The sequence below is a fragment of the Poecilia reticulata genome, chromosome 1, assembly GCF_904066995.2.
Source record: "Poecilia reticulata chromosome 1, P_reticulata-male-v2, whole genome shotgun sequence".
Taxonomy (NCBI): Eukaryota; Metazoa; Chordata; class Actinopteri; order Cyprinodontiformes; family Poeciliidae; genus Poecilia; species Poecilia reticulata.
Window position 1 is genome coordinate 31,260,517 of NC_088830.1, and position 15,234 is coordinate 31,275,750.

A 15,234-nucleotide genomic window follows, 5' to 3' on the forward strand; every position below is an offset into this window, starting at 1 on the left:
TCATGTTTCTCTCAAGAAATGTATTATCTGCACTATCATTTTTATACATAATGATGTGAAATATTTATGGCCGTAAATACAAACAGAAACCAGACTGTTTTGTCTGCAAAGAAAAATAAAGTTCCCAACATACTGGTAAAACAGTTCATCATTTATCAAATTGTGTGAGTGAATAAACAAAATAAACTGAAGTGTTCTGCTTTAATTGCTTTTAATGTCTGCCAATATCTGCAGATTATTTTTATTAAATCAAATAAATAACCAGCCAAATTTCTCCTATGCATGATTTTATCCAGAATAATTAGTTAAAAATATTTTTTGTGGGTGTTTAAGGCAAATGAATAAGAATGTGTTTCACTGAAGATTCTGCTTGTCTGAACATCATCCACCAAATACATGGAACTGAAGTAACTTTTTAGGCCCACAAACCCAGTTGTTGTGAGAAAACTAGCAATAGACAGGCCTTTCTGTAAATCACAAAGAGTAAAACATTAATTGATTATTTGATGTTCTGCACAGCACAGTAATACAAAATTTTATATTATATTCTTTGGACACAGTTGTTGAGGGAAAGGTTGGTTCTGACACCTGAATAAAAATAAGCTAGAGCTGAAATTCAAACATTTCCTTTTTCTGAAGGAGAATATTTATCACAAACGATCATTTGCGCTTTTATACACCTGGATAGGATACCAGACTGCTGGATCTCCAACTGTCTGTTCTCAGATATTTCTTCTGACTTTATCCTCCTCACTGGACAAACTGCGATTTATATCTTAGTCTTTTGAGCAACAAGAAGTATAAACATCATGAAACATGCCTTTTGTGTTACACAGGACTGAACCAACTCAGAGTCTCAATAATTACAGATATCAGAGTTATTTTTTTTGAAGAAATAAGTTTGAGGAGAAATGAGATCTTAAACGGCATACCTGTTCGTTGGAGTACAATAAGAAACTGTGGTCTCCTCCACATATGATTTTTATAACTGTATATTGCTTTGAATCTGATGGAAAAAAAGAAACAAAAGAGAAACTTAACATTTGATAAATATATTTTCTTGAGTGTCAAATCTTCCAGAAGTCATTCTTTGTGAACAATGTGATATTTTTGGTTCATTTCAGAGAAGTCAAGCAGACGAAGGGAGGCTTTGTTTGGGTTTTAACAATTTCCTAAAAACGACCGACTGTTTAGCCAACAGTTTGGAAATCTGTCTTTGTAAACAACCCGTATCAGAAAAGTCAAGGTGAAAGTAAATCAGAGAAGTCGGCGTTTCCATTCAACCTGAATGTAAAAAAAAAAAAAGTTGAATTAAATGTTTTTCCAGCTACTTTAAAGACCTTCAGAAAACCTGGAGAATTATTGATTTTAAACAACTTTAGAGCTTTTTGTAAAACTATGTTTGGTAGGAAAATACACTGCAAAGAAATTAGGAACAAATCCAGATTTAAAGTCTTTGCAAAAGAAAAAGAAAAGAAGTGGATTTTCCCTCCACTTTCCTCATCACTATGGCAACCATCCCTTCGGTGGAGCAGTTCGTCTGGGAATAGAGACAAACGTCGTGCTTTCTCACCTCTTCTCTGCAGGTTTCCAGTCAGGAAGCTGGACTTGACGGGAAACGGGCTTCTTGAATCCCCCAGGATTCCCGTGCCCAGCTGGCCGTGGCTGTTGCAGCCGAATGCATAAACCATGCTGGACGACGGGACTAAGGCCAGAGTGTGGTGCCTGGACAAAAACATAAAAACATCAGCTTCGATATTCGGAAAAAGAAAATCCCTTAAGAGGTGACAGTTTACCAGTTGGAATGCTTTAATGGAAGGCTAGTAAAACCACTGGGATTACTAATGTAAGTTAATGGTGCACTAATATTACAATTTTGGCGAATATCAAAATCCAATGTTAGCACATCCATACATGTAATGTCCCTGGCCAAAATCACAAATAACTAGATGGAAAACTACTTGTTGTTTCTGGTCAATGTTTGTTATTATTAATTTCTGCTCTGGAATCAACAATGTTTGCTTATACGTTTGTGTATCGCAAGACATCTTTAACCAATATTAACACATCATCACATGTTTTTCTTTAAATGTGCTGTCCTAAACATAAGTAGAAATCTATAAAGGCTTAATAAGTCATAAGGAGATAATTCACTATACTTTAAAATAATCTAAAGCTGAATTTTCTTTGGCTATAGTGTTCTATAGTAAAGTTTTATTGTGAGACGTCTGTTATTTTGTAATAAGGGGAACGATAGGTATCATTTGCATATTCGAAATAATTTTAAAAATCTACTTAAACAGTAAAATAAGCAATCCTAAAAAAGGTTTAATTTATAATTATTGTTTTATTTTTTGTGCAGCTGTACAAACGTCAATTCAGAACTGACGTGTTACGGCTAGCTTAGAGCCCAGTTTAGAGCCCAGCTTGGAGCCCAGCTTGGGGCCCAGTTTGGAGCCCAGCTTGGAGCCCAGTTTAGGGCCCAGCTTGGAGCCCAGTTTAGGGCCCAGCTTGGAGCCCAGCTTGGAGCCCAGTTTAGGGCCCAGCTTGGAGCCCAGTTTAGGGCCCAGCTTGGAGCCCAGTTTAGGGCCCAGCTTGGAGCCCAGCTTGGAGCCCAGTTTAGGGCCCAGCTTGGAGCAGAGCTTGGAGCCCAGTTTAGGGCCCAGCTTGTAGCCCAGTTTAGGGCCCAGCTTGGAGCAGAGCTTGGAGCCCAGTTTAGGGCCCAGCTTGTAGCCCAGTTTAGGGCCCAGCTTGGAGCCCAGTTTAGGGCCCAGCTTGGAGCCCAGTTTAGGGCCCAGCTTGGAGCCCAGCTTGTAGCCCAGTTTAGGGCCCAGCTTGGAGCAGAGCTTGGAGCCCAGTTTAGGGCCCAGCTTGTAGCCCAGTTTAGGGCCCAGCTTGGAGCCCAGTTTAGGGCCCAGCTTGGAGCCCAGCTTGGAGCCCAGCTTGGTGCCCAGCTTGGAGCCCAGCTTGGTGCCCAGCTTGGAGCCCAGTTTGGAGCCCAGCTTAGACCCCAGCTTAGAGCCCACCTTAAAGCCCAGCTTAAAGCCCAGCTTGGAGCCCATTTTAGAGCCCAGTTTAAAGCCCAGCTTGGAGCCACCTTAAAGCCCAGCTTGAAGCCAGCTTAAAGCCCAGCTTAGAGCCCAGCTTGGAGCTAGCTTAGAGCCATCTTAAAGCCCAGCTTAAAGCCCAGCTTGGAGCTATCTTAAAGCCCAGCTTGTAGCCCAGCTTGGAGCCCAACTTGGAGCTATCTTAAAGCCCAGCTTGTAGCCCAGCTTGGAGCCCAACTTGGAGCCCAGCTTGGAGCCATCTTAAAGCCCAGCTTGTAGCCCAGCTTGGAGCCCAACTTGGAGCCCAGCTTGGAGCCATCTTAAAGCCCAGCTTGTAGCCCAGCCTGGAGCCCAGCTTGGAGCCCAGTTTGGAGCCCAGTTCAGGGCCCAGCTTGGAGCCCAGTTTAGGGCCCAGCTTGGAGCCCAGTTTAGGGCCCAGCTTAGAGCCCAGTTTAGAGCCCAGCTTAGAGCCCAGTTTAGAGCCCAGCTTGGTGAACAGCTTGGTGCCCAGCTTGGTGCCCAGTTTAGAGCCCAGCTTAGAGCCCATCTTAAAGCCCAGCTTGTAGCCCAGCTTGGAGCCCAGCTTAAAGCCCAGCTTAGAGCCCAGTTTAGAGCCCAGCTTAGAGTCCAGCTTAGAGCCCAGCTTAGAGCTAGCTTAGAGCCCATTTTAGAGCCCAGTTTAAAGCCCAGCTTGGAGCCACATTAAAGCCCAGTTTGAAGCCAGCTTAAAGCCCAGCTTAGAGCCCAGCTTGGAGCTAGCTTAGAGCCATCTTAAAGCCCAGCTTAAAGCCATCTTAAAGCCCAGCTTGGAGCCCAGTTTAGGGCCCAGCTTGGAGCCCAGTTTAGGGCCCAGCGTGGAGCCCAGTTTAGGGCCCAGCTTAGAGCCCAGTTTGGAGCCCAGCTTGGAGCCCAGTTTAGGGCCCAACTTGGAGCCCAGCTTAGAGCCCAGTTTAGACCCCAGCTTAGAGCCCAGCTTGGTGCCCAGCTTGGAGCCCATCTTAAAGCCCAGCTTGTAGCCCAGCTTGGAGCCCAGCTTAGAGCCCATCTTAGAGCCCAGCTTAGAGCCCAGCTTAGAGCTAGCTTGGAGCCCATTTTAGAGCCCAGTTTAAAGCCCAGCTTGGAGCCACATTAAAGCCCAGCTTGAAGCCCAGCTTAGAGCCCATCTTGGAGCTAGCTTAGAGCCATCTTAAAGCCCAGCTTAAAGCCATCTTAAAGCCCAGCTTGTAGCCCAACTTGGAGCCCAGTTTAGGGCCCAGCTTGGAGCCCAGTTTAGGGCCCAGCTTGGAGCCCAGTTTAGGGCCCAGCTTAGAGCCCAGTTTAGGGCCCAGCTTAGAGCCCAGCTTGGAGCCCAGCTTGGAGCCCAGTTTAGGGCCCAACTTGGAGCCCAGCTTGGAGCCCAGTTTAGGGCCCAGCTTAGAGCCCAGTTTAGAGCCCAGCTTGGAGCCCATCTTAAAGCCCAGCTTGAAGCCAGGTTAAAGCCTACTTTAGAGCCCAGCTTGGAACCCAGCTTGGAGCCCAGCTTGCAGCCCAGCTTGGAGCCCAGCTTGGAGCCCAGCTTGGAGCCCAGCTTGGAGCCCAGCTTGGAGCCCAGCTTGTGCTCCAGTTCACAGCGCCACTCAGTACGGTTGGATGATTCTAATCATTTATCAGGGTCAGATTTCTCTGTTGCTGATTTTTCTTGAGAAGGACACTGAGAAGTTTGGGAAACACATATAATGATAAAATAAGCTGAACAGCTTACAGTCTGGTTGTTGTGTCTGGTGGCAACAGATTTACATTCATAACTGATGAAAACCCTGAAGTGGTTTTAAAGTGACAGTACCTGCCACAGGAGATCTGGGAAACCTCAGTGCCCATCAGCTCCAGGACTCGCCTCGGTAGAAGCTCACTGTTGGTGGAGCCGTGACCCAGCTGACCCCATGAGCCGTCGCCAAACGTAAACAGGCCTCCGTCCTGCCAAGAACAGAATGAACAGAAAGAACAGAAAGAACAGATTTTTTTATTGCTGTTTGATAAACACAGAGATCCTGATCTAGACTATTTAGTCAAAGTCTGTTTCGGAGCTTTAAAGGTGGATGGATGAACGGACAGACGGCTGGTTTAGACACTGGGTGTCAGTGAATAAAGTCTTTGAACCAAAGTATTTCATTTTTGCCATTTCTCTTTCTTCTCTTATTTGTGAAACATTTGAGTTTCTGGACATTTGAAGGATTTTCTACCTTTGTGAGGGCCGCGGTGTGCTCATCTCCACAGCAGATATAAACGACCTTCTGTGACCTCAGAAACTTGATGTGACACGGGACGGCTCGATCTGGAGAAACAGTACAGTTGTGAAAAGTTGGCATACAGCAGAGAAGGAAACCAAAGGAAGAGAAATCTGATTCTCCATTTTAGCTTCAGGACCAAAAACACTCCACTGTTTAGATCACTCTTCATTTCATCAATGGCTGTTTGTAAGCAGCTGATTATTACCTTGTTTGTCATTCAGTCCAAGTTGCCCCGCCCTGTTTTTGCCCCATCCGAAGACGGCTCCCGACAGTGAGAGGGCGAAACTGTGGTCTCCTCCAGCAGTTATCTGAGCCAGGGGAATCCCTGCCAGGGACTTCAGGGGATGAGGCGTCAGTTTGCTCGGCTCTCCTTTACCCAGGCCCAGCTGGCCGCTGGTGTTCTGACCCCAAGTGAACAGCTGACCATCTGATGAGGAAAACACGATTTCATCAATGTAAACATTAAGGCGAGACTTCAACGCATTCATTTTGATTAATTAATGACATAGAAAGATATAAATGTTCCAGCCGGAACTTTTTTGTTTGCGTGTTTCTGGTACTCCAGGAAATCTGACGCACAATCTGCTAACAGCAGCGATGGACGACAAAGCCGCTTCGCTTGGCCCACTGGGAGTTAATTTCTGCTCCTAAAAACAATCCGACTGGATGCTGGAAAAGGCTATGACTGTGTTCAGCTAAAGAGATTTAGCTGAGTGAAGCTACTCAAACCTAAAAGAGCATCGTTGGAAATACGAGGGGGTACCCAAAAGTTTCCAGAATGACGCTGCTGCATGCGCAGTTTTCGTAGTGCACGATTCTGCCGCTAGTTATTTGTTCCACCACGCCTTCTCAATCAGTGTGCCAAGCGGCGTTGATGTGGAAGGTTTCGTCTACCCGCAGTGAATTTTCTTGGAAGAGCTGTTTTGTCCAGCTGTCGTTTTTCTTGATGGAGAAGTTCTATGAGCAGCGCAGCTGAAGTTTTGCTTCCTGCTCGGGAAAAAAGCGGTTGATCATCAATTGACATTTCACCATTTTTAAAGCAGGTGAACCATGAGTAAACTTGAGCTTCACACATAGCGTCATCCTTGTAAGCGGTCTTCAACATTTGAACGGTTTCCGATGCTTTTTTTCCCCGAGCAGGAAGCGAAGCTTCAGCCGCGCTGCTCATAGAACTTCTCCGTGAAGAAAAACGACAGCTGGACAAAACAGCTCTTCCAAGAAAATTCACTGCGGGTAGATGAAACCTTCCACATCAACGCCGCTTGGCACTCTGATTGAGAAGGCGTGGTGGAACAAATAACTAGAGGCAGAATCGTGCACTACGAAAACTGCACATGCAGCAGCGTCATTCTGGAAACCTTTGGGTACCCCCTCGTATTATGTGTCGTTATCATTCTTACATGTGTATAGATTATTGATCTTACCCTAGCAGTCTTATATTACTATAGATTTTAGAAGTGTTGGCCTCTCACTGCCTGTGTTAAAACTTTCGACTGCTGTGTTGAAGACTTTCTCAGACTGATAACATCCATCCGCCCGTAGGAGAAATCGCTCCCAAGGGAAGAGACGAGATGACCTTGTGTTGTTGATAACTTGTCTCTAATCTCTGAAAATAAAAGACGAGCTCTAACTGCTAACTGAAGGTTTTCAGAACGCTGGAGCGGTCCGCTGCGTCTTCTCCTGTTATGAAAGCTTGGTTTGAAAACTCACATGAGTTGTCTGTGGTTCTTTTCATGTAGGTTCAGAAAATACCTACCATTTGTCTTATTAAATTATTAAATTATTTAGCAGTAGAAAGAGTTTTTGAATTTAAAATGCTGCTTATTTTGTCAATATAGGATTTAAGATTAAAATGTGATTAATTGCAATTAATGAATTACACAACCTGAAATTAATTCAATTAAATTTTTTATCAAGTCCTACCAGTAGAAAACATTAAAACAGGTAATTTATACAGTTATGGTGCAAGAAAACATATACTCCACTTTCTAGAGTATCATAAACATAATGTAGCTTTTACTAGTTTCTAAAGTTATCAGTGACCAAAAACACCAAATATCAAACTTTTTCATTCCTGAACTGCTCTAAAGCTCCCACCACATTTATGTTATTTATGTTAAGGCCTGGGCTTTGACTGGGCCATTACCTAAATGTCAATTCTTGTCTTTTCCAGCCATTTTGTTGTGGATTTGCTGTGTTTTGACAACTAAAGCTGTTTTTGCTGATATGAAGTGTTTGGTTTTCTGGTCAAATTCAAATCCCAACATTAAACCAAACCAATCTCTCTCTTTGTCGATGATAACCCTCAATAATTTGGAAATTACTCTGACATTTGGGCAAATGTGCTAAAAATAAATCTGGGAGGGAATTTGACTACAAGCAGCAGGAATATGCAGGTTTTGCTGCTAAGGAGACGCATTTTTTCCCACCTCTAGAAAGTGCGATGCAGTGCTGGTTCCCACACATCACTTGGGAGATGCTGTGGTCACAAAGCCTTTTGACCAACCTGGAACAAACAAGGACAAAAATACAATTCATACCTTTTGCTTCATATCTTTTTTTACGAGTGAGAATAAACACAGTCAGTAAAACAATGCAACACTAAAAGTAGGGGTGTTAAAAGATCAAATCAATAAAAAGGCACAAATAAAGCAGTAACAAATTAGAAATTTCCAAATGAAGAAGGAATTGTTAAACTCTATAACCAGTGTTCATGTTCTTGTTGTTATTTGCACAGTTGTGTTGTCACTTATTGTAAATAATTTCTTTTAAAGCACAAATATAGTCGCAACGTTTTGTATATTTTTTTAAATTATCCTACTAATTTGCACATTTCTTTGGATTTAAATGTTATTTTTAATAACTAAACAGTATTTCATGTTTAAATTTTGCCTTTTTTGTACAGTATGTGATTCTAAATTATGATTTTTATACATTTATCTTTGTGTGAATCTACATATTATCCAATCTACAGTTACAAAGTCAGTTTATAAGTCACTGAACAGTTTAGCCAGCACCACAATGCTGCTGAATCAACCTCTCAGACCACTCGGGTCTTCTGGTTCTGGTTCTGCTCTGCATCCCCAGGACAAAACATGGAGAACCAGCATTCAGCCTCTATGCAATACAACTCTAGAACAAACTTACAGAAAACTGCTTAGAGTTGGTTTTGAACCTTAATAGAAGAAACATTGACCAATCATCAAATCATTGACGGTTTTGGTGACGGCTCTCATCAAAGTCTAATGTTTGTTCCTGGTTTTCTCAATCGTTGGCTGAATGGGCTTTTTATGACTTTGTGTTTTTATGATGGAAGGCGAGATGAACTGCCATGTTGATAAAATGTTCTATAAAATAAACTTGATTGATTGAGTGATTGATTGATTTTTGTTTTGCAGAAGCTTCAGTCTGTCACCGATGTGCCACCCGGTCACCTCGGGATTCGAACGGCCGCCTCCACTGTCCCCAGGCCGAGCTGCCCGCCTTCTCCGGCTCCCCATGCGAACACCTGGCCCTGCTCGTTGATGGCCATCGAATGCGCCCGGCCGCACGACACCATCGTTATCTTCTGGGTATCCAGAGCCCCAACCAGCTCTGTGGGGAGAACAGAGTCTCATCAGACTACCAGCAACCTCCAGTCACGGTCTGGGACATTCCTGAATTGTGGTTTAATTTTTTGAATTCAGTAATAAAAAAAAATTTAAAAAGCAAAATATGCCTAATTAGCATTGGCCAATATAGACTTAAAATGTTATCTATCTTATCAGCTATTGTGATAACAATAAAAATGATTTCATATTTCTTTTTTAGGTAGCTGCATGGCTGTGACTGCATGACACAGCCATACAGCAGTCAGCTCCTCTGCCTTCTCCCAGCACAACCTAGAAACAGTCAATCAGAGCCAGGAGACGGGTCTGAGCGCTGTCAATCATGCTCATGTGCGTTACGACTAAAGCTAGCTAGCACAGCCACCAATGACAGCAGATAAATGGTTTTCCTGGAACAGTAAGTTGTTTCTCCACGATTACCACGTTTAGCAACGTGTTCACCGTGTTGATTGACAGCGCTAAGACCCGCCTTCTGACTGACTGGTTGCTTTTGACTGGGAGCGGTGAATTTCTTCAGATGACAATAGTAGCTCAGAGAGGAGGTGGAGGAGATCAATCTTTTCACAGATAATCTGTTTATATTATGATTTCACAACATGGTGACAGTTTTAACAAATATTTAAAAGATTAATTTTTGTTATAAAAGCCACATTCTGCAGCTTTAAAGAAACTCAAGAACTGTGAAATCACCAGTCCCATAAAAACCTCTTCAGTGTAAACAAGGAATTACAAAAGTTAAAAAGACAAAAATTTAACACCATAAATTCCATACAGTTCCCATTAAAGTCTTTGGAAAATGTAGAAGTACTACATTTTTAAAACAATATATAAACATGCTAAATCCTCCCAAACGTTCAGCTTGTCCTGTAGCCTTTCTGGGCTCCCTCATAAACCCAACCCATGAGAGGAATTTAGAAATCCTGCTGCTACAAGATTGTTCTATAAAAGCTATGATAGACGCATTTAAACTGTTCCAGAGCGTTGCTATTCACTCAGAAGTAGAAGCAGGAAGTTCAGGAAATGAGAAGAAAAGCAGAGCAGATAATTGCGAGCAGTTACTCTTTGTTTCATGTGTGGCTTTCAGCTGCAGACTTTAACAAAGAAGCTTAGCAGAAATGGATGAATCTTAAATATGCAACAGCTTCTGATGTTCAAAAAGAAATTTTGTACAAATTATAACAATGTACTACTATTATAATACAGCCTACCACTCCAGTTTCTGTAAAGATAGGAAAGCTTTCACTAACAGGCTCTCTGACATGCCTGTACAAATGGTGCCTCAGGGTTCCTTCACGGTTTTCATGGAAATTTCCAAACTTTCTCAGCAGTTTGCTAAAGTTTACTGTGAATTTGGGTGTGGCTTTAAATACACCTACATTCCCAGGAGGGAAATCATATGTGAAAGAAAGAATTAGTTTTTAGTTTGCACCACATCCATAACTAGGCCTAGTTGTCCACAAATTTTGCAGGACAAAAAATTGTCCCAGAAGTTATTGTGATAAACGATAATGTTGTTGTTTTGAGACCATTTTCATGTAATATGATGATTATAGCATAGTAATACAAGTATACCGTCTCAAGCTTTAACTCCTAATGAATGTTTAACACTGGACATTTTAAAGACATTTTAAATATCCAAAACTAAACTAAACAACTGAAACAACAAATAAAGTGAATTATGAAGACTCTGTAAACAAAACTGTCCTTCAGACTTAGGTCATCAAGATTTTGGTATAAATAAAGAGAAAAAATAAAACTAGTAAATTGTGCAAATGGAGATTATTGAGCTTGTTTTAATGTATTTGCAATTAACTGATTTACAGTTCATTGTGACAGGCCCATGAATACATACAAATCTTTGCTTCTCTCCATGTTTTCCGACATTCTTCAGTCGGCTTTGCTGCCTCTCCACAGTGTCTCTCTGCAGGATGATGCAGCTGAAAGCACTGAAGCTGCAGAACAAAAGCTTACCTGGGGACGTCCCATCTCTGTTGTGGCCCAGCTGTCCACAGCAGTTGGAGCCACACGTGTAAATGCTGCCGTCGTGCAGCAGGAACAGCGTGTGCTGCCCTCCGCACGCGACCTCCTTCAGTCCCCGCCCGCTGAACACATGGCAGCTCCTGGGCTCAAACGCGGGGTTCCTCTCCGCGCCGATGCCCAGCTGCCCATCCCTGGCGTTCCCCCAGCACAGCATGCTGATGAAAGGAGAGGAAATGAGCAGCAGTCTGAAGAGGCGGAGAGAGCGAGGGCCAGATGGAGGGAGACGATTCTGTTCAAGGCTCAGATCAGCCCCGCTTTCTCCTCTTCATGTAAACTCCAACCCTGGGAAAACAGCAGGAACGAGTCATCATCTTCAGTGGGATTTCGCCTGCTAGTTAACGACGGCTCTTCAGTTGGAAAGCAGGGATTTGATTTAGGAACGCTTGTTGATAGGATGAAGCAGAAACATCAGTTTTAAATTAATGAAACCAGAATGAATCATGATTTCAACTCCATTTCTACGTCGTTACCAGATGTTTAGTTAAAAACTGTTAATGTCTTAATTTACATTTTTGTGACTGTTAATTGTTTATTAGCAAATATTGGGGATAGAAACATCACTGCAAAATACAGAATCTTACCAAGATTTACTTCTTGTTTCTATTGCAAATATATAAATACACTTGAAACAAGACAAAACTAACTTGCAAGTAACTTTTTGGTAAGATATTAAGTCAATAATTCCCTAATATTTATGGTAAATTGTTTCACTTATAACAGAAAAAATACATTGTTATTAATCAAAATATAGTGGAAGTAATACTCTTTAAAGCCAATATTAAATAATTACTGAGTTGAAACAAGCTTCTATATTTTGCTGAAAAGTTACTTGTAAGACAGTTTTGTCTTGTTTTTTTAAGTGGACTAAGATATTTGCACTAGAAATTGGACCAAAAATACTTTGTAAGATATTGTGTTTTTACAGTGTACACAAAAACAGGAGTGCATCAATTGTAATTTTCAGGCAGAATACAATGTTCACATTCTTGCAGAGGTAGAAAAGTATCATCCGATTTCCCAGAATTAAGGAAATCTGGGCCAACTTCTCTGTGAAAAACAAAACAGATACTGTTTTTACCGTTATAGATTGAACTACATCATTATATATTCTCTGTGATTTTACACATATTAACTCACAAGCTGTTGGCTGCAGTTTGCAAAGCAGCCAATCCAGAAGCAGCATTTCTTTTCTCGGTGCTGATTGGTTGTACTTCCAACAGTAGCTATGACTGGATGACTGAGGATGCTACTGTCCTAAGTTACCACTGAAAATATATTTAGTGTTTGAGGCAGTTGTAGGAATAATTGTAGCCTTTTTGGTAAATAAAAGCACTTAAATAATTTATTACATGTTTTATATCTTTTGGTTTTGACTCTTTGTATACAATAAAACTTTGGTATTTTTATCATACAGTGAAAACCTGGTTTGGGAGTTTCCTAAAGCAAACAAAGTGTAGCTTTCTGCTCATATCTACTATAATTTAAGATACGAAATTGTGGATTCTGGCAGGTTGAATGGCATGAATGGTTTGTTAACCAACCAAAACAAATGCTTTATTCTTTTGATATAAAGAAAATGTATGGAGGCATTTTGGTGGATTTTTTGATAACTTATCATTGATATAATCAAAATATACCAAAAACAGAGGATTACAGTCCCTGGCGCAACCGTCACGGGTTCAATTCCCTACCCATGAACTGCATGTTCTCCACTTCCTGAAAAGCTATGTAATAAGTGCCAAAACAATCTTTTAAAAAAATAATCAAAAAAATAAATGAAAGATCAATTTCTCTGTAATTTTCACCATGATTTAAATGCTTTGATTTCAGCTTTAACTGCAGTAAAATCGATCCATAAAAAATAGCAACTGCCACTAGTTTCAGTTGTATAGAAACCGTCATCGCAACATCCTCGTCCTCAAAACACAAACAAGCCTCTCCAACATCAATCTGTGTCTCAGTTCATGTTTATTATCTCAGAGGATTATCACAGCACTGCGCTCGGCTAGCTGCTAACTTTAGCTCTTTTTTTGTGCATTATAACCCCTCCAACTCTCAGTCATAACAGATTTTACGCAAACAAATGAATTATAAACAACTATAATGAACACATCTGCTTATGCCCACCGATATCGCTTTATTTTAGTAGTAAAAACCAAAATGGAACCATCTAACCAACCAGCTAACTGAGCTGCGAGCTACAGCGGCGCTGGAAACCAGCAGAAATCTTAATATCGCTTCTGTTTGAAACCTCACCTGGACGGTTGCTATGGGAGAAATAATGTTTTCTGGATCGCACAATCGCTTTTCTCACCTTGACAAATGCATGTTGAGAAAGAGGCGTTTGGCTTCTGGTGTGCAGCTCAGAAAACAAACGAGGAAGTGCTTTAGATGCTTACGTCATCGAACGCCTCAGAAGTGGGAATGATGTGATTGGTCCGCTGAACCGGAAGTTCAGGCGCTATTAAAAACTGAAATTTTGTGGCCTGTATATTGATTTCAATTCTGCTTTACTCAAATCCAAATAATCACATAGCGAGATTATATGTTGTTATATAACCCAAATATCTTCGAGAAACGATGCCTTCTGTTTTGGGACTTGGGTTCATAGTTCAGGTATTATTATTATTATTTAATGCTAATTAGCTGCTCCTCGTTGTAAAAATAGGGTGGGTAATATTTCCACAGTTACCCATCAAAGCAACCAAAATATGTCACAAATATTTTTTAATACAAGTTTACATAAAATGCTGCTTCATAAATTATAACTTAAGCTCCAAACTCTGCTAAATATTACATTTATGCTGTGAATTTAAGACAAAAAAAGTTTATAACACTTAAAATCTATTAGCCACTAACTACTGCACTCCATATAGTATGAATATTGCACACAATGATACTGGCATGACTATATTTGCAATATATTTTGCAGCACACCCCATATCAGTGGAAGCAGTTGAGGCTTAGCTACGTCCACCCAATAGGTATTAGGAATATCAGTCCAACAGTGTGCAACAGATTTAGAACCCATATGGGTCCCACTTTTTACCCAAAGTCTTCTCTCACTTAACATACTGTGGATATAAAATGCCACATTCTGCAGAAAGTTTTCAAAGCAGAGGGATGTCAATGTGAAGAGGAATCAGTCAGGAGGCTGGTACAAAAGACAATTAGATGTACAATGGAAAATAGTGAAGATAATTATAAAGTATGGAACAACAGAGCAGGATTTTGCTTCAAAGTAGAAGAAAACAGAAAAGCAACTGGGCAAGAGGTCTGCAGCAACAAAAACACACAGCATTGTCTGGAAAGTGCTGACTGTATATCACCATACATTACCTGTGAAGTAGGGTGTCATGACATAATACTAGTAAATATCATTACAGTGGCGCAGTTGGTAGAGCTGTTGCCTTGCAGCAAGAAGGTTCTGGGTTTGATTCCCGGCCTGGGGTCTTTCTGCATGGAGTTTGCATGTTCTCCCTGTGCATGCGTGGGTTTTCTCCGGGTACTCCGGTTTCCTCCCACAGTCCAAAAACATGACTGTCAGGTTAATCGGCCTCTCTAAATTGTCCCTAGGTGTGAGAGTGTGTGTGCATGGTTGTTTGTCCTGTGTGTCTCTGTGTTGCCCTGCGACAGACTGGTGACCTGTCTAGGGTGACCCCGCCTCTCGCCCGGAACGTTAGCTGGAGAGGCACCAGCAACCCTCCCGACCCCACTGAGGGACAAGGGTGAAAGAAAATGGATGGATGGATGATTACGAATAAGTGTTGGAATGTAGACCAACCAGTCAAGCTCTCTCTTCACTACAGCAGACCGCTACATCACTGCAGACATCTTTGTTCTCCCTATATACAGTGACTGTGTTACTGTCACCCAGCACTGCCTTACAGTACCAACAAACGTGCCACTTTAGTTCAGAATAGACATTTCTTAAAGTAATGCACTTAAATCACATCTTAAATATATCAAAATGTTTTCAGAATGAGATTATGCTACTGCAGTAGAAGACGACTGACTTCTACAGATTTTAACACATTTTAACTGACGGGTTCCAAGAAATTTGAGGAACTTGACAAAAAGCCTCAAAACCACAGGGCAGTTTTGCGTAGTAAAACGAAAATGCACAAACAGGTTTGGTTTGGCTTAACCTTAAATTCCTGCAGGGTAAAAGGAGAACTAAGGTAAGCAGTCGACTCTCAAATTACATAAAAGGTATGTAGGCAGTTCTGGATAGTAAATACAGGAAGCTGGTCCACATTGGGACTGCTAACA

At 41.5% G+C, this 15,234-nt stretch overlaps 1 protein-coding gene across 3 annotated transcripts in view; it reads right to left on the reverse strand.

Moving 5' to 3' along the window:
* herc3 (HECT and RLD domain containing E3 ubiquitin protein ligase 3) overlaps positions 1-13,391 on the reverse strand; it is a 33,202-nt gene extending 19,811 nt beyond the window's left edge. For 2 of the 3 annotated variants that reach the window (XM_017307117.2, XM_008419798.3), the window contains exons 1-9: positions 13,277-13,391; positions 10,894-11,244; positions 8,749-8,908; positions 7,744-7,820; positions 5,520-5,741; positions 5,267-5,358; positions 4,870-5,000; positions 1,574-1,725; positions 933-1,006 (exon numbers count right to left, since the gene is read on the reverse strand). In XM_017307117.2, the coding sequence (XP_017162606.1) occupies positions 933-1,006; positions 1,574-1,725; positions 4,870-5,000; positions 5,267-5,358; positions 5,520-5,741; positions 7,744-7,820; positions 8,749-8,908; positions 10,894-11,116 (1,131 nt within the window). In that variant the 5' untranslated portion in view covers positions 11,117-11,244; positions 13,277-13,391. Of the gene's footprint in view, positions 1-932; positions 1,007-1,573; positions 1,726-4,869; positions 5,001-5,266; positions 5,359-5,519; positions 5,742-7,743; positions 7,821-8,748; positions 8,909-10,893; positions 11,245-13,218 lie in introns of all 3 variants that reach the window. The other variant, XM_017307115.2, reaches the window with a different exon arrangement.
* Between the last annotated feature and the right edge of the window lie 1,843 nt (positions 13,392-15,234).